The sequence below is a fragment of the Gouania willdenowi genome, chromosome 9, assembly GCF_900634775.1.
Source record: "Gouania willdenowi chromosome 9, fGouWil2.1, whole genome shotgun sequence".
Taxonomy (NCBI): Eukaryota; Metazoa; Chordata; class Actinopteri; order Blenniiformes; family Gobiesocidae; genus Gouania; species Gouania willdenowi.
The window spans coordinates 16539837-16559040 of NC_041052.1; the positions used below are offsets into that span (position 1 = coordinate 16539837).

Genomic DNA, 19204 nt, shown 5'->3' on the forward strand with positions numbered 1-19204 from the left:
CATCTATGGAAGTGGTTCTCAACTGGTGGCTCGGGGCCCACACGATTTTTATTTATTTTTTTTTTTTACCTGAAGCTTGGAAATAATATTTTAGAAAACCTTTATAATGTTTTACCTTTATTATATAATTCATTTCACGTTTTATCACATTTTAGGAGTGTGTGTAACTTTTTTATTAAGTGTTTTTTGGTTGGTTTTATTCAGTGTTTAGCTTTTAGTTTCATATTCATTTTTAGCATTTTAATAAACAACATTTCTGAAACTAAAAATGGTTTCCTTTCTGTTTTTTTTTTTTTTTCACATTCCTTCCAATCATTGTCATTTTATTGCATTTTTTCAGGTGACTTATAAAGAAACTTAACTTTTTTATTGTTATTTTGTGTCTTTTGATGTGACTTGGGATGTGGTTTTCTTATTGTTTTCCTTTGTACCTTTTTGGTGTTGCTTTTCTCTTGTACTTTTGTTTGTTTCTGGAGTTCTTGACTGTCATTTTGTTGATATTTTGGAGGGTGATGTGTTAGGTTTTGTTCCATACTCCTCCCAACCTCAAAAATGTGTTCTCAACATTGCACTTTCTCCACAACCTTTTCTGACAGTCTGTACTGCATCTCTTTTTATATTCCTTACAAACACCCTCATGTTTATGGTGTCGTTTTGAATGATAAATAAGTTATTTTGTGCTTTTTGTTGACATTCTTTCATGTTTTTGTCATCATTTTATGTATATACTATATATATATATATATATATATATATATATATATATATATATATATATATATATATAGTAACTTTGTATTTTTGTTGTTTAGTTAATTTTTGGAGTCAATTATTGCTGTTGTTTTGTGTTCTCTTGTAGTCGTGTATTTTTGGAGTAGTTTTGTGTATTAATGCTATAATTTTGTATCTTTTTGAGTGCCTTGTTTGCTCTTTTCTCATCAGTGTGTGTGTTTTTGGATTCATTTTTTTTCATTTGTGGACATTTTGTGTATTACACTGCAAATAATGTTCTATCCATCCAACCCGCTTGCTCCTTTTCAGGGTCATGGGGTCTGCCTGGGGGCCTATCTCCAGGCACCAGGAAAGGGTGGTACACTCTGAACAGAGTGCCAGTTATTTCATATTTCTTCCAAACTCAAAATCATCCCCACATCTTCCTCACAATTTTTTTTCCAACTGTCTGTGCAGCGGCTGTTTCATATTCCCTTCAAACACAGTCACGATGTATAACTTTCCAGTTGAGGGATAAGAAAACTTGAAGAGGAATCGTTGTGTTATTGCAGACAGTAAATGTGCCGTCTGCCTCTGAGACTGTGAAGAAACTTCATTCCAGCGACCAGTCCTACACGTTTTGGTTAGCTTAGCATGTAGCAATGACTGATGTGTGTGCAGCGAAGAAAGGACACATCAGTGGAATGTTACAGAGCTTTTATTTACATTCTTCATACATACATGACATCATGTCGCCTCACGACTATTATTGCTTATTTTGCATGAACAAGAGGACGTTTTGGACACATCTAAATACTTTGATGATACACTTACAGGTGATTACACGTATATTTGTGTGCTCTGAGGGAATATTTGTATCAGTGGAGGCTTTTCTTCCTACAGCAGTGTGTAAAGGTGAGAGTGAAACAGCAAACATGGACATAGTAATGACCTCCAGACTTACAGAGGGCAATAAAAACCAGAGAAACTGGGATTACAGACAGTTCAGTGTACATTCCTTTGGATTTCCTCTGCTCCATGTCTGAGACAAAAGCACTAAATTCTACACAGTGTGGCTCTGACAACAGCCTGGAGAGCAAAAACAAGTTTAAAGTGAAAGAGGAAACAACACGCCTGCATGTTGGAGTGAGTCTGCTACAGCGTTCAGTCCCATTGTTCTGTGTGAGCGCGGACACAGAAATATTTAGCAGAGTTTTCAGTCCAACGCAAAAAAAAGAGATTGAATTTTGTAAAGGTTGAAGGAAACACTTTTTTTGTTTGGTGGCAATTTTAAAAATGATATTCCAAATAAAGTATTTGTTCTGCTTATTTTGATTTTTTTTTTTTTTTTTTTTAAAGTAAACAACAAATGAATTATTTTCATGATCACAACTACTTGCATCTATAATTTTATTTTTTAATTAAAGGTTAAAAAAAAATAATAATAATAATAATAATAATAATAATTGGAACAAAAAAAATCTACTATTTCTGAAAAAAAGAAAACTCACTGCTGTAACAAATTAATAAAGGAAAAAAGTAACATCTTTTTCTTTCACACTTTCCACTTGAATCAACAATTTAAAAATGTATGCACTGCAACATTTTTACTCAAAATTGACCAAAAATTTGACTTTTTTTTAACTAAAATTAAATTTACAAAAATGATTTAGGTCTGGTCCAGTTACTCTGTGGTAAACATTTGAGGATGGGGAAAAAAACTCACCTCTCTAAGTCTACAATAAATTATGATTGGAATGATAAATGATGGGATGTCAATCAGCAGGTCTTGAAAAGAAGGCTGGGCACATCTACAGCAGACGAGTGGGTCGGGGGCGCCTCATGGTGGACGAAAGAAGCATCCTCACCTCTGATCATGGAACGAAGAAAACAAATAATAATTATCAAATAAGTTGAATGTCCACTGGTCTGTTTAGGTTACACATCATTTCAAAAGTTTTGATGACTCAATGGCAGTAGTTCCCAAACTTTATCAGTCACGTACCCCTTCAGACATTTAACCTGAAGCCATGTACCCCCGACTTCTACATATTTAAAAAACATAATAATGTCATGTCATGTACAATGTAGCCCTACAGTGAATTTTACATTTCCTGTTGAGGAATAACATATAATAATAATAACTAGAACATTTGCATTTCCTGAAGAAAATACAAGTGAGGATGCAGATGCTGGCCCTCGTCACACTGCATTAGCTCATCATTGGCATTAGCTAACATTAGCATTAAGCCAGAAATAGAATTAACCTGGCATCATCATTAACATTAGCATAGCAATAGCATTAACCTACCATTAGCATTAAGCTAGAAATAGAATTAACCTAGCATCATCATTAACATTAGCATAGCAATAGCATTAACCTAGCATCATCATTAACATTAGCATAGCAATAGCATTAACCAGGCATCATCATTAACATTAGCATAGCAATAGCATCAACCTAGCATTAGCATTAGCTTCGCATTAAAATTGACCTAGTATCAGCTTTAATCTAGCATTGCTATTAGCCTAGCAATAGCATTAGCTGGGCATTAATATTGACCTAATATTAGCTTTAACCTAGCATTATCATTAGCCTAGCAGTAGCATTGGCCTAGCAATAACATTAGCCTAGCATTAGCATTAACCTAGCATTAACTTAGCAATGACAATAACCTAACATTCACCTAGCATTAGCTTTGACTCAGCATTAGCATTAGCATAGCATTAGCATTAACTGCTCCATTTATATTCTAGTTTCCAATGTTGTCAGTGTTCTTAATTTTTATTCTCATACCCCCATGACAATTTGCGTACCCCTGGGGGTACCCGTACCCCACTTTGGGAACCTAGGCTCTATGGCACTTATGAGGCCATAGACTCTTTCACTGTTCATCCTTAGAAAAAGAGACACTTAGTCCATGGTTAATCTAAATATACATATAAACATGTATGTACTGTATATGTATGTTTATTCCTGTTCCTGTTGTACCTCTGTGGAAAAGAGAAGGCTCTGGCGTTTGCTGTCTGGAGTCGGGATTCTCTCCAACTGAAGGAAGTAGAAAAGCACCTGAACCTGCAGACACGCACACACACACACGCACGCACGCACGCACACACACTTTTTTAAGCAAATCTTTCCTCTGAAATGGTGCAAATGGACTTGTTTTTTTACCGCAGTACATAAACGCATAATGAATGTTTGCATTATTATCATTTACAGTTAAAAAAAAAGAAGATAATGATTATGTTTTGTACATGTTGACAAAGTATCATCATGCAACTTATTGTAAAGTTTTTCTATTATTATTTATTTTTGTTAAAAGATAAAATACGTGATATACGATGTGAATATTTCTGGAAAGCATCAATTTTCTAACCATCTAAAAACTATTTGAAAACAAAAGAAGTGTTTTTTTTTTTGGCAAGATAAGATGTTTTATTCTTAATCAAAAATTATTTTGAAAGAAATTTTATTCCACTATAAGAATCAATTTATTTCAAATGTACTTTCACGACCGAGTGAAATGTGGCTGTACCTGGGCCATGACCTGCAGAGACCAGCTGTCGTTCATGCAGATGGGCTGTGAGCTGATGGAGATCTTACTGTCCTTCTCAGACGGACGCAGCAGAGTCGGACCAAACACCGTGGCCAGGTTATGCAGAGACATCTTGTTGGAGATTTCATTTTCTGCCACCCTGAAAGAAAATACCAAAGCTTACTTATCAGATACAGCTTTATTTATTGTTCTTCTTCATTGTATCATTAATGACGATGCACAGCAGCCTCAATATTGTTATCTGTTATTTACACATCATTTGTTCATTAGATAAAAAACACTAAAAGGCATATATTATAAATACATATTTTAGCTGTTTCAAAAAGTACAATGAATCAACACAACACACTAGATGTGATACAACTGAACAAGCCGATATTAATCATTAATACTGAATCACAAAGCGGATTTCAGATTTTTTTTTTTTTTTTTTTTTAAACATGACTATATCACCTTTATACGTTAACGAGAGGGAGCAACAATATGCTGCTAACGTCTGTCTCTCATTGAACTGCAGCTTGTGTCATTTCTTTTTCTGACTTTCTCTTCATCGTCACAACAAAAACTAAACAAACAAAAAAATGTCTCGCTAATTCAATTTAGCCCAACTTTATTTAAACAGTTGTAAAAGATGATAGAGAAGAAGATGACCAAAACAGAGAGAAAAGAGGGAGAAAGAAGGAAAAGGTAGTAAAAAGCAGGAAAGGTTAGGTGGGTGTGTTGTATATACTGTAGATCAGACATAGGCAACTGGCGGCCCAGGGGCCGCGTGCAGCCCTCGGTCCAATTTTATGCGGCCCCCCAAAAGTAAACGTACAAAATGACAGAAAAACACATTAAGCAAAAGCAAGAATACATTAAAAATGACAAAGAATGACAACATTTCAGCAAACTACAGTAAAAGACAAGAGAAAAACACAGAAAATACTCCAAAAACACGCAACAAAAAAATGAACAAAATGACAACAGTAATACACAAAATTACAAAACAGGACAACAAAACTACACAAAAAGACAAACATTTCACAAAAATTCACAAAATGACTATAAAAACTCTGTGTTCTTTCCTGTATTAATGCTCAGGTCACTCATTCTAAATGGAGACATGAATGTTGATCATGTGGCGCTCTGATCAAAACAAACATGTTTTTGTGGCCCCACTGTGATAGAAGTTGCCTACCTCTGCTCTGCTGTAGATAGATGATGACATTTGCCTTTATTGGCCAATAGGTTATTTTACCGACAATCATCATTGATCCCTGGTCGTGTCCACGCACGTGGCTCACCTTTTTAAATGGTCCAGCAGGAAGAGGAAGGTCAGCAGGTTGGACTCAGGCAGAGACAGCAGCAGGTTCAGCATGCAGCTCTCTTTAGCCACACTGTCAGACAAACCTGTAAAACAAACACTTTTTAAGAAAGAAAACTACTGACAGAATAATCCCTTAACTCTGTAAAGCGACTTTGAGTGTCCAAAATAGCGCTATATAAAATTGATGTATTATCCTTGATATTATCATCATTATTGTTATTAAACTAAAAAATGTGTCATAAAAAAGTGTATTAGTTAATGACAAGAGGCTCCTTTAAAAAGACTTTTCCTCTCCTACAGGCACATCTGACATGCAGAAAACGTCTGTTCACAAGTAAAGCTATGTTTAGTCCAATGGTTCTAGAACTTTTTTGGCCCCAGTACCCCCGTTTTCTTATTTCTAAATCAGTCCCCCCTTTGTCAGACTGCAACATTATGCTCAGAAAACTATTTAAAAACAACTATAGAGCATAACGATGGAATGAATGAGTGATAACACACATTTTAAAGAATCTCATTTGTAAATAAGTGGAAAGAAACACTATTTAGTGCAGTGGTTCCCAACCTTTTTTCAATCGTGACCCCATTTTGATATCTAGAATTTCTGGCGACCAAAAAGACATTTTTTTTCTGGAATTAGTTTTTGATCATGTTTGAGCTCAGATTTTTTTTTTTTTTTTTTACTGCATTTTAGTTTAACTTGATTTACAATTTACAAAGTGAAAGTATAGAAATACAGTTGTTTACCATTGTGTGTTTTAATTATAGTTTTTTTTTAAATAATAATGAAAACATTTCAGAAATGTCAGGCGACCCTATTTAAATCCCAGGCGACCCCACATAGATTTATTTCTATAGTTTGTAGGTGGGACCAAGACTGACAGTTTATTTGTTCATTTTCCACTGTCTCTCTCCCCCCGTAGTGCCATTGCGTACCCACACATACCTCGATTTGAGAAACAATGATCTCGTCAACCTTTTGGTTCAGTTAGTCTTTCTTGGCTGATAAGTTATCAGACCAATAATTAGATTAGATTAGATGTAACTTTATTGATCCCTTGGCAAATTGAATTTCCAGCCGCATTAAAAAAGAAAAAAAGGAGCAAACAGAGTTGAAATTATATATAAATACAGAATATAGAATATACAAAAACCAGAATAAACAGAAGAACCTGAAAGAAGAACCTTCACAAACAATGTAATATGAAGCTCATTATGAGAAGAAGTTTTATTGCTTTTATTGTGCAATTTCCTTTCTTACAACATGTTTTCCCACTTTCAATCTGTACTGTGTACAGGCACATGTATAATATTCAATATTCCTATTTATCTGCTGCTGAAACTCTGCAAATGTCCCCTTTGTGGGACGAATAAAGGATATCTTATCTTATCTTAAGTGACCCACCGATGGCTCCAGCAAAGTTTGGGTAAAGATCATCGGTGAAAAGAGGCTCCGGCAGTTCTCGAAAATACAGTTTCAGCGTCCCGGCGATTGCATTTACGTCCATCTCCCTCATCACCACGGATACGTCCTTGTTGTCTGTTAGATCCAAACAGAAGAGAAAACAGTTGCATCAGTAGCTGCTAGTCCAAATGTGTCCATAGTAGGAGTGTGACGATATCTCCATCCATCGATATATTGTGATATTATTCGCACGATCGATTATTGATACACTCGCTCTAAGTATCAATTTATTTCTAATTTTTGTAATTTTTTTTTTTTTTTTTTCAAAAACGTTTTCTGTTTTTTCACTAAAATGTGCAGGTACGTCTTCACAGAAATGTTCTCACTGTTTGTTGAAGGAACCAATATATTGTTTGTTGGAATATTGCACTATAATGGTGTCACTGGTAAGAAAGACCCTATTTTTTGTTTACATAAAGCACTATTTACAGAAATGTTGTACTAAAATAGTCACTGTTCATAGGACACTTTTTCAATGTATTGTCTTTCAGAGATATAAAATAAAAATTGTATTTTTTCACCTAATCTTTTTTTTTTTCTTGTTATGTCATAGATTATCGTAGATTGATTATCGCTATATCGTGAGATCATCGTTATCGTGAGCTTTGTATCGTGTATCGTATCGTATCGTGAGGTATCCAGAGGTTCCCACCCCTAGTCCATAGTGAGGATAACAGACTTAACACAAAACCAAAAACAGCATTAAACAGCAGATGGCAGCAACATGTCATGAAGGACTTTTCTGTATACTAGATACGGAGCAGGTTTCTCTTCTCTCTTTTCCCTAAAACTCACTTGAATCAAAAGCTGCTTTCAGGGCCTGGATGTCGGTGGCGACTCCGGACACTCGGTAAATTCCCACCTCGTCCATCCCTCGTCGCTCTATCTCCTCCACACACTGACGGACGATCAGTGGGACTTTGGAGCGTTCTCGCCTGGAGGTGACGACAGAAATAAAGATGGTGAACCTTTGAAAGCCTCTGTCACACCAACAGCACACCTCACTGCTGTCAGGCTACACTCATTCATGCCCCGTACCACTGTGTCATATTTTACTTTAACAGCACATACTGAAGTGGAAAAAAACTTGTAAAGTATACTTGTAAAGTAAAAATAATCAAACTAGAAATACTTTTTAAAAATTATATATATACACATTTATATATATTAGGGGTGTGTATTGCCTGGCATCTGGCGATACGATTCGTATCCCGATACATACATGTAGGTCACGATACAATCCGATACGATATATCTCAATATTAAAGTATAAGGAAATTATTGCAATTTTTTTTATATTTGACTTAAGAAACAACTAATCTGTAAATGTGTACACCTTCAGAGAACATTAAGTATGAAATATATTTTATTGGCATATTTTATACTCAAAACATTGGCTTTAACACGCCATGTGCCAACAACTTAAAATAAAAAAATAACAAAATCAGCCTGTGGCTTTTAAACCAATTTTGACTTTAGTGCAACATGACTTTAGTGCAACTTAACTGAGGTATATGCCTAGAACAACAAATAAATACAGAAAGTTAGTACTTTCTTTTTAGATTTTATTTAAGAAACACCAGCTGGTCAACATGCCCAAGTTTCAGTGCACTTCTTTGTGCAGTTACAATGTCTCCTGTATTGGAAAAGACTTTCCTGGCTAAATAAAGGTTAAAAAAAATATATATATATATATATTTATATATATACATTTTTTTTTTTTAATTAACAAAAAACGATATGGATGCATTTAGAATCGATTTGAAAATCGCACAACGTAATATTGCGATATATTGCAGATTCCATTTTTTTCAACACCCCTAATATATATACTGTATATATAATTTTAATTGTATTTGTTAAATATTTAATTTACACAGTTATTTCATCTATGCACGTTTTGTACAACAAATAGTCTGAAAAAGACCACTATTCAACTTCTGCAAGAGTTGCAACAAAACATTTACAAAGTCACTCTTCTTTGACTTTCTGCTTGTATTATCCTATTTTCACACACACACAAACACACACACACACACACACACACAGTGTAATTAACACACACACACATTGACGCACCAAATAACGAAACACTCACTTTGTCACGACGTGGATTTTGACTCCGAAGACACCCGACTGTTTGCGTGACGGCATTCGTTTCAGGCTGAATTCTTGGCTGGTGAATCTCATGGAAAGCTTCACCTCGATCTGAAACAACAGGAAGAAAAAAACAAAACGGCTCCATTAACAAAAGCCACATTCATTCAGCTTTACTGCAGAAAAACTTCAACAGTGAATAAAAATGTAATGTAGTTTTGGTGATTAGGATTTGTTGTCATTTAAATCTTGCTTAAATCAAATAATATGAAAATGATTAAAGATTCCTATAACTTCTAGAAATAATACATGTATTTATTTGTTTTATTATATTTTAATTTGTGTTTAGTTCAAAGTTGTTTAATTTTCTTTTCTTTTTTTTTACTTCTTGATTAATTCATGTATTGCATGTTTATATGTATACGTCATTATGCTATACGTTATAGATATTTATTCATGTGTGCGTCCATATATAGTGATTTTTTTAATATTGTAGAATAATGTTGTTGTTGTTGTTTTTTTTGTTGTTTTTTTTAAATAAATAAATAAAAATGTGTGAAAAAGAGATCAGCACACTTGGAACAATGCAAGTATAAAAAACACGGGAAATTGCATTTTTTTACTTGCACTGATCCAAGTGTGCAGATTTTTTTTTCACGCAAATATTCTTTAAACTCAGACACATTTGCAGATTTGATCGTTATTGAGGTGATTCTACTCTTGATATTAAAAAAAAATAATGAAAATAACTATTATTTCCTATGTATGTTTATATTCTGTACTTCTATACTATAAACTATACTGAAAGTTTTTACGACAGCTTCTAACCGTTCAGCTCAGTGTGAATTTTGACAGAACATTATTTTGATTTAGTCCTTGTCATTTCAGTCTTTGTTTAGTCATCAGGATTAATGTAAATACAGATATAAAGTTGTTCATTTCATTAGTTTATGCAGATTTCCAGCAACTTCTGTCTGATCAGATCATCATGTGTTCGCAGTAATTCTTTAAGTTTAAACCTATTTCACAATTGTTTCTAAAACTCCACAAATTAATTTCATTTGTTGGTAGAAATCTGGCTGAAAATTCCAAAAAAAATTCCATCTTCAAAAACCTCTAAAAACGGCAACAAAATCTCAGAAACACAGATCATTTTTTAACTGTTGATACGTCTTGTGTCATGTATTTTCATGTCTCTGTCTAGTTTAGTCTTGGTCTTATTTCCTTCATTATGATTATTAGATTTAGTCTAATTTTAGACAAAAATTCAAAGTGATTTTGACTAAATCTGTTGACTACTGATGAACTAGTATTGGTTTGTCCTAACTGTCCTGAAACTTCTTGCAAATAATCGAAATAAAGTTTTGAGAAATGCGGCCGGTCAAGATTATACAGTTTTTATATTCCCTATCATTCTACACAGAGACGACTTCTGATTGGCTGATTTAAAACCACAACCTAAACCCCCTTACTCAATATTAGCCAATGATTGTATTAATCTATTGATTAAGTTCTATCTCTAGGAGCGATTAATAAACTATTAAGAATAAACTTGATAGAAATGTGTTAAAGTTAGAGCTTTAGTCAGAAAAAAAAAAGAAGGAAATTAGACACAAACAGTAGACAATTACTCACCGCGTTCATGGTGATGAGCGTCCTCTGCCAGTCTTTGTTCTGCAGCGTTTGAGCATCCAGCTGAAAGAAAACACACTCGTTTATTAGTAAAAGTAGCTACAAGTTCCATGAGATAAACCCAATAATCTAAACCAATAATTCTCAACCGGCCTGGCTACAGGATTTACCCACTTTTCATTAAACCTGCGACCCAATGTATCTATTTATTTATTTTTAATGAATAAAATAATTTATGAATGTTAATGTGGCTGTAGTTCAAACCAAGAAAGCATTGAATAAAAAGTTTAATGATTGAATAAATAAAAATGTCTAGTATTTGCCTGAATATATAAATCAACAAATACAAAATAATATAACATAAGGAAATAAAATAAATCTAGCGTTAAACTGAAGAAAAGCGCAGAAAAAAAATAAATTACTGTTGTTTATTTAATTGTTGGGCATAAAAAAGATAAGATTAAAAAACAGCAACCATTCATTTTACCCAGCAGACTAGACTCTAATACGTAATAGATCCCCTTCAAAATAAAAGCACAAGATGACATGTTATCAAATGTAAGAGAACTGTGAACCTTTCATCTATTTAATATGACTAAATGAATAGAAAACATGAACCTGTTGTTGGTGTAATTACATCCATTAACCTCATGGTAAAATAAACCTCATCTACAGTAGCTGTCGTCGTTTATTCACAGAGTAACGTCTGATCTGCCTCCGTCCAACACGACAGATGTTCTCCCACAAAGACTTCATCACATCCCGTTCGTATAATCCTTAACAATCGATCTTCTTACATAACGTTTTCTATCAAAGTGAAGAAACACAACCACAGATCTAATCCCAGATCTGTGAAAGAGAACGAAACAACGGAGGAAGGAGATGGAGAGTGTAATCCAAAGTGAGTAGAGATTTTAACCAAAAACCACATTATGATGTAGTCCATTTTAGTTCAAACATGGCTCAATTTATCCTAAAGTGGGATGGATTGAATTCTTTCATTCTTTCAACAAATATACAGACCTGTATTTTCCTTTTTTAAATAATATTTCGAACCGTGGCGTCCTCATTCGTCGGTGAGATCTTAGAATTACACTCAGGTCAGATCTTTTATAAACTCTAGAGGAAGTTTAAAAGATTACCCACAAAATGTGATTATTTTAAAATGTAAACATGTGATTAAAGTAAAAAATAAAACAAAAAAAATGAGCACTCAGAGAGCGCAAACCTCCACCAAGCACCAGATATCCTCTTTGACAAATACTGGCAGTTATCTGGATCAGTGATCCTGATCATGGTACCATGATCATTCAAGAAATGTGTAATGTGTGGCTGTGCTGTTGTCTGCTAAAAACAGAAAGAGAAACTGAAGTAATGACTAGAGCATGTAATGCACAAAGTCACCAGCAGGTGGTGTTTTAGAACCAGCTCAAAGAGCTGAACATAGGCATTTCTCCATTTTTCAACGTGATCCAGAATCAGTCTATTGATCTGGTCATCCCCAAAATCTAATCACTCGTTAATCATCCAGAGGTGAAAGTAACAAATTACAGTACTTACGTTACTGTAATTGAGTTGCTTTGGCTACTTTGTGGGGCATGTTTCTAAATCAGTCATTTTACTTGTACTTAGGTACGTTTTAAAAGAAGTAAAGTCATTTGTTACATTTCTACATCCAACTGTTACTGAGTAATTATACTTTTTTTGTTTTAAAATGATCAACAGACATTGTGAAACTACACAAAATAAAATGACCAGACAACAATCAAATGCATCACATCGTAGCCGACCAACAAGATTAAACGTAATGCACGGTGCAAAAACAGCATTGATGCCTGAGAATTGTTTTTTTTTTAAATTTAATTTAATCAATTGGTATTATTTTCTTAAAAAAAAAAAAACAATTGTACATTTTGACAAATATTTCATACAGATGCCATTGTGGAAAATAAATTAATTAATTAAGATGTATTACCAAAAATAAACATGGGGGTGAAAAGTAACCAGTAACTTTTACTTTGAGTACAATTTAATTGAGCTACTTTTTACTTGTAGTTGAGTATTTTATGTATGACTTGTACTTGAGTACAATTTCAATCAGTAACAGTACTTCTACTTAAGTAGGATATCTCAGTCCTCTTTACATCTCTGCTCATTTCTTATTCCATTTTAGATATTTCCTGAAAATAATTCGTTTTTAGGTTGGACTGTTCACGGAAAATAAATAAATAAAATGCAGCTGCTAAAAACACAACCTCTTTGGTGGAAGTAGCAACATATCATACAGCGCAGACATGAGCAAACACACACACACACACACACACGCAGTTACACGTATACACAAGCAAACACAGACCTATGCGCGCATGTACACACACATTACAGCAGCAGGGGTCCTCTAAACCCAGAATAACGATCCAACAATGGTTTGAAGGATCCCCATCATCTTAACTGAGCCTTCACTAACTTCTTTGTGTCTCTTAACAGTGAGGAGAACAAAAAAAACACACTATTCTCTGTGTTATTTGACCTCTCTGAGGGATTCTCCTCCTCGTACAAGCACATCAGGCTTATTTCTGATAAACACTCCTGACCTCTGACAGCATAGACCAGCGCCTCATTGTTGCTACTTTCTTAGACTCCATGCTGTGACAACGACCCTCTCTACCTTTATCTGTCCTTTGGCCACGATCTTGTCCGTCACCTCTCCATCCTCTTTAGTTTTGTTGGCTTTGCTGCAGCGTTTCTCGTAGCAGAGCAGCCTGAGAGTCTGAGAGCCTTCCAACTCGATCTCAAACTCCTGGATCAACAGAGAAACACAAACACAGCAGAGAAGGTCAACTTAGAAAAAAAAACTAAAGTTCACACAACGACAAAGCTTGGATATTAAACTACACTATTATTTGGATTGGATTATACAACGAACAAGTTAAGCTGTTCCACTTCTGTTGTGTTCTGTACTGAACTGCAGGGGTTCTCAATCTTTGGGGTCATGAGACACCACCTTTTCCACTATTTTTGGTCACTTTTAACCAATTTTATTTCTGATTAATACAAGGATTTACATCTTTAAGATGACTATATACTATATGGCTAAATAATAATAAACTTCCTGGATAACAGTGGAGATAATTAAAATAAAAAAAATAAATGTGGTTGTCAGATTCATAGAACAAGGGACCATCATTTTGCTGACTTTATAAATAAGCCCCAAAAAGCTCTCCCCTTTATTATGGATTATGACTATTATTACTAATAGATGACCCTGTCGCCACATGACCATGGGCTAAAAAGGTTGAGCACCACTGCTGTACTGGACATGTTCATGTAACTCTGTGTGTCACCACATGAGGGTGCCATGAGTGCATATCTGTGATTTTGTGATATCAATAAATACAGACTAACAACAACAACACAACTACAACTATGAAAACCAAAACAGTCAATCTAATGTTCATTAGATCATTAAAAACAAGCAGGTTTTATCATTATGTCATCATAAAATCCGGGGCGGTCTAGTAACTAAGTAGCTAATAACGACCCGATAAACAAAGCAGCTTCTTTTTACCCTTTGACCCTGCTTAGACAACTCTGCTTCGTGCTAAGCTAACTAAAATAAATGGGATTTGTTGCTGGTCTGGAGTTCCTTCACCACCTCAATACGTACAGTATAATAATATAGGTTTATGTTAAGGTTGCAATCTTCTCTTCTGACTTTTCTCAATCAATGTCGTCCCAAAGCTCAGATTTCCAAACTCCAACGACAAGCCGAACGCAGCATAAACATAAACTAAAACATTTTGTCTTTTCAGTAACAAGTAGTATGAAGTAACATATTTACTGCAAAGGAGAGAAAACCTCCTTATCGTTATTCTGCCACTGCAAATGCATCTTTGAATATGACATTGTTTGTAAGAAATATGAAATGGCTGCTGCTCAGACTGTTAATAAAAGCCCTGAAAGATGTGGAAGAGGTGTTTTTGGCCTTTCCAGTTCAAACATTTGCGTGTCAAATGTGCCTTAATGGATGATTTGGTTCTAGTTTGTACATTTAATCATTTCACTTTGACAGAAAAAGATCAACAAAGAAACAAAGTAATGGAAAAGTCCTTCTTTTAATGCAACACTAATCATTAACTAATGCACTTTGGTTGGTCCATGAAGAGAGTTCCTCTCACCTCGTTCCAGTTTGGCTCCGTGGAGTCCCTGTGCACTCGAGTCTTGGCTTTGTTGACAAAGTATCCAAAAGAGTCGACTTCCAGAGAGCAGTAAAGGTCTGCAGACAGAAGAAGAAGAAGAAGAAGAAGAAGAAGAAAAAGAAGAAGAAGAAGAAGAAGAAGAAGAAGAAGAAGAAGAAGAAGAAGAAGAAGAAGAAGAAGACAGAGAACGCAGCACTAAAGGAGTCATCATTCACAGAGCTGCATGCACTAGCTTTAGAATGTCGTCTTGTTGTGTGTTTGAGTGCCAGAATAGGAGGAATAACGTTAAAAACATTAAAGTTTTATAAAATTCCAGCGGACATTCGTGCTCAGAAAGACAATTGTGGTTTAGTCTCCAGGCTAAGTCCCGCCCAACAGAATACGTCACAATGTTTACAAACAATCAAAGAGTCTATAGTCCTTCTGCTTTATTTTTGAATTTGAATTACCTCTCCAGCTACCAGAACAACCTCCATATTTTGGTCCGCACTGGGACTTAAACCGGCCACCTTCAGGTTCCCAACCCATATTATTTAACATGCTGTAGGTTTACTGTACTGGAAGGATCCTTTTAAATGTTTTTACGCAGCTTTGAGGAAACTTTGTTTAAAATGTATTTAACATGCTGACATAAGATTTAGGTCCTACTGTAAGGACCTAATGTTTTCTTCACCTGTAAGGACTTTTTCTTGTAATCAAGATTCTGATATGCGTTTAGGCAGCTGTAAGGACTTTAAAAAAAATGTTTTAGGACCTTTCCTATCTTATTTAACATGCTGCTGTAGGTTTACTTCGCTGAAGGAACTTTTTTGTGTATTTAAGGCTTTGTGGGACTAATAAAGGTTATTTTTATCTTCGATAGTTATCCTTATTATTTACATGGGGAGAAGCTACAGTACCTGCTGTGTGCAATTAGCGGCCGGATACCGAACATGTCCTCTTTCCCTTTCTATATCAATAATGTGAAATAAGATGCTGTATGTTTGTTTAGGGCAGCGGTCTGCAACCTTTATTCTCAAAGGACCCATTCTACCTCACCTCGCCTGGATTAAAGTCCTTGCGGAGCCGAAAAAATACCTTCTCAATGAAGACAATACAGTGTATACAATTCTATACAGTTAAAATAATTCAATTCATTTTGTGAGTTTATGTTGTTGAAGGGCTGCAAAAAATAACTTGAATTTGATAACACATGATCATGTCGGTCAGCACATGCTAAATAATAATTTCTTGCAACATATCAAGCAGGCATATTAAGCTGGTATGTTGGCAATTAAATAAATCTTTCCCCACAAAAAAAAAGTCTGTATTTTCTTCCAGAATATTCTTTATGTTTGTTTAGTTATCTTACCAGGGGTTTAATTTGATGATGAAATGACAACACGTGTGACCTTCTGACAGATTACATGCAACGCATGAGAAAAACTGGCTTACTTAAGCTCTGTGTGAGTCCCGATGCAGAGTGGACGATGACATTCAAGAAGCCATATAATCCTGGAGATTCATCATCTGTAAACAAACATTTAAGGTCAGATTAAAAGTTAGGAAAAGAATATTCATGTAAAGTGCATCAGAGTGAGTCTGACCTTCCTTATTCATGGTCATTGGGATCGTGTGGACGGTCTGCAGCTTCACACAGGAGTTAGTGAGCATCTGCAGCTCCAACGATGTCAGGGAGAAGCTTTTAAAACCTAACAGAGGGAAATGTAGAAATATTACATAAGAAATGCACCAATGGAAACGTAAAAGTTCAGGGACTCACATTTCTTCTGCTGCTCACGGATGATCTCCCTCCACTCTGCTCGCTCGTAATCCGAGGAGATGAGAAAAGTGAAGCCCTGGAAGACAGAAGTGTTGTTGTTTTCAAATCAAGTTTCCTGATCTCTCACATGAATAAATGTAATTTAATATAAAGACATTTTTCACTTACAATTACGTCTTCAATTACCCATGTTCCATTACAACTCAATTATGATTAGAGTGACAAGCATTTTTTCCATTTACAATTAAATTACAATTGTTCTTATCCTCAAAGTCAATTACAATTACAGTATCAATTACTAAAGTTCAATTACAATTAATCACAATTACTGAGTCTGAAATAAACAACCCCATAAAACTTAACCTTCCTCGTGTGTTAGCTTTCTGTTAGCATCTCTTATGATAACTGGTCCTAAATCAGCTGTAAAATACACTAAAAACAAATATCTCTCATCTAATTTATTTCCTATCTATTGATTGCCTTGTTAGGCTTCCTGATCAATGAAAATATAGCTTTTAACATTTTTTGGTGTGGACTTATGAGCCTTTTTTGTATCATTGAACCTCTTGATTTCAATTTTTTTAAATGGTAAAATGTAGGAAAGCTTGATATGAATCATATTTTAATCATTGTTAAGTACATGTGTGTAAAACTGTACACATAGAACTGTAACATGGTTCCCCAGTTTTGCATAAAATTATAATTTTCATGGCAATTACAATTACAACGTCAATTATTGAAACTCAATTACAATTTAATTACGACTAAAACAGCAACAAATTATTTTAATTACAATTACAAAAAAAAAAAAAATCAGTAAAAGATGTGGAGGAGACAGTTTTTTAATCTTGGGTTGTGTAAAAACAGAGGATCTTTGGGGGTAAAAACTATACTGTATATAAAATATAAAAGTATAATATTTTCTCTCTTGTTTTCGTACAGAAAAAATAGACGGAGGTATGTGTCAGTGTGAAAACCCAACACTCACTTTCCCGTTCCTGTTGGCGACTCTGAAGGCCATGTTTGGAGACATGAGGAGCAGCAGAGACTCCTGCTCAGACAGCTTCTTCCTCAGACGCTCCATGGCCTTCGACCCTTTGGTCGTCCTCTGCAGAATGTTTAAACACAACTTGTGTTAATTCAACAAACAGGTTGGAATAGAGATACCGGTAGTTGTGTTGTCATGCTTCTTTGGACAGATTTATTGATCAGTCTTTTCATAGGCTAGTTGTTACATCCGTCTCTGGGTTGGCCCAGGGTCTCACAATCCTTTGGTTTTCTTGAGTTATTTGAGTTTTTGTTGCTTTTTTGGTTCATCTTTCAAACAATCCAACTTTTGGCATTTACTCTAAGTACAACCTGTGATTATAGTTAGCATTCATTTTATTTATTCTATCTTGGCCCTAGTAGAAGGATGCTGGTAGATTCTCACCTTCTCTCTCTGGATCTCGTTCTTGATCTGAGCTATTTTGATCTTCATGGCGTCGATCTCCTCGTCCTGAACCAGCGGGATCGGAGACGACTCGCAGTCCTCGATGGTGTGGAAGGTCAGATCAGCTAATGGGATGAACCACTTACAGTCGTACTGCTGAGCTTTCCTGTGGAGACACATTGTGCAACAATTAAATCATTTACTGGGCATTGAGTAATTCATTTAAACATGCTCTTTTTAAGGGGATTTATCCGGAGGTTTCCTCTGGGATTTCTAGGAATCCTCAGATTGTTGAGGAATCCAATACGATATATTCACATACATTAGCTGATCAGATACAGTTACAATTGGCAAAGATTCAACCTTGTGTTCCTTTATCTCCCATCTGGTAAAGACGCCATAAAATGAAGAAGGAATATGAAACAATTTGGCAAAATGTGGCTTAATGAGTGACATGGACAATAAGTAAAGACATGTCAATTGAAAGTGGTGATCTAAATATTGAAAGTACTGCATCATAAAGCTCCCAATTTCTTTGATCTGTATCAGACGACATCTTATTCTCTCTCTCTCTCACCCTGAGGTCTGTTTCTTCAGCTTGGTGCAGAGCAGCAGGTCGGTGAAGAGAAACACATGACGGAGTTTCCTGGAACCTTCCACCAGCTCCACCATGAAGCAATCCCTCAGCAGCTGACGGTTCTGTTAGTGTATAAAGCACACAGCGTGAAGCTACTTATATTACGAAGCAATGTGGGCCTGGAAATGTCAGGCGCATTTTGAAGATATGGCACAGTAGGTCTGATCGCACAACTGGACTCTGGTTTGTACCTTGTAATGGAGACCTGACAGACAGAAAGAATAGCAGCGACATGATTACAGTAAATAATGACCATTAAAGAATGGAAATGGACTAATATGCATACATTCAGCTCTAGGTGGTCACACAGCTTCTATTCCATGGTTGAATGGGTTTTGTTTGTAACTGTTTTTGGGCTTATTTAAATGTTTTTTGACTCATTTTGTAATATTTTTGGTCT

The 19204-nt window shown here is 35.2% G+C and overlaps 1 protein-coding gene across 1 annotated transcript in view; it reads right to left on the bottom strand.

Moving 5' to 3' along the window:
• Nucleotides 1-1477: 1477 nt before the first annotated feature.
• LOC114469701 (breakpoint cluster region protein) overlaps nucleotides 1478-19204 on the bottom strand; it is a 55231-nt gene continuing 37504 nt past the window's right edge. Inside the window, exons 9-24 of the mRNA XM_028457451.1 lie at nucleotides 18745-18866; nucleotides 18168-18333; nucleotides 17724-17843; nucleotides 16736-16811; nucleotides 16560-16664; nucleotides 16408-16482; nucleotides 14953-15050; nucleotides 13443-13574; nucleotides 10778-10837; nucleotides 9144-9253; nucleotides 7841-7980; nucleotides 6986-7120; nucleotides 5558-5663; nucleotides 4251-4410; nucleotides 3704-3787; nucleotides 1478-2581 (exon numbers count right to left, since the gene is read on the bottom strand). Of these exons, the coding sequence (XP_028313252.1) occupies nucleotides 2576-2581; nucleotides 3704-3787; nucleotides 4251-4410; nucleotides 5558-5663; nucleotides 6986-7120; nucleotides 7841-7980; nucleotides 9144-9253; nucleotides 10778-10837; nucleotides 13443-13574; nucleotides 14953-15050; nucleotides 16408-16482; nucleotides 16560-16664; nucleotides 16736-16811; nucleotides 17724-17843; nucleotides 18168-18333; nucleotides 18745-18866 (1695 nt within the window). The 3' untranslated portion in view covers nucleotides 1478-2575. The remainder of the gene's footprint in view (nucleotides 2582-3703; nucleotides 3788-4250; nucleotides 4411-5557; nucleotides 5664-6985; nucleotides 7121-7840; nucleotides 7981-9143; nucleotides 9254-10777; nucleotides 10838-13442; nucleotides 13575-14952; nucleotides 15051-16407; nucleotides 16483-16559; nucleotides 16665-16735; nucleotides 16812-17723; nucleotides 17844-18167; nucleotides 18334-18744; nucleotides 18867-19204) is intronic.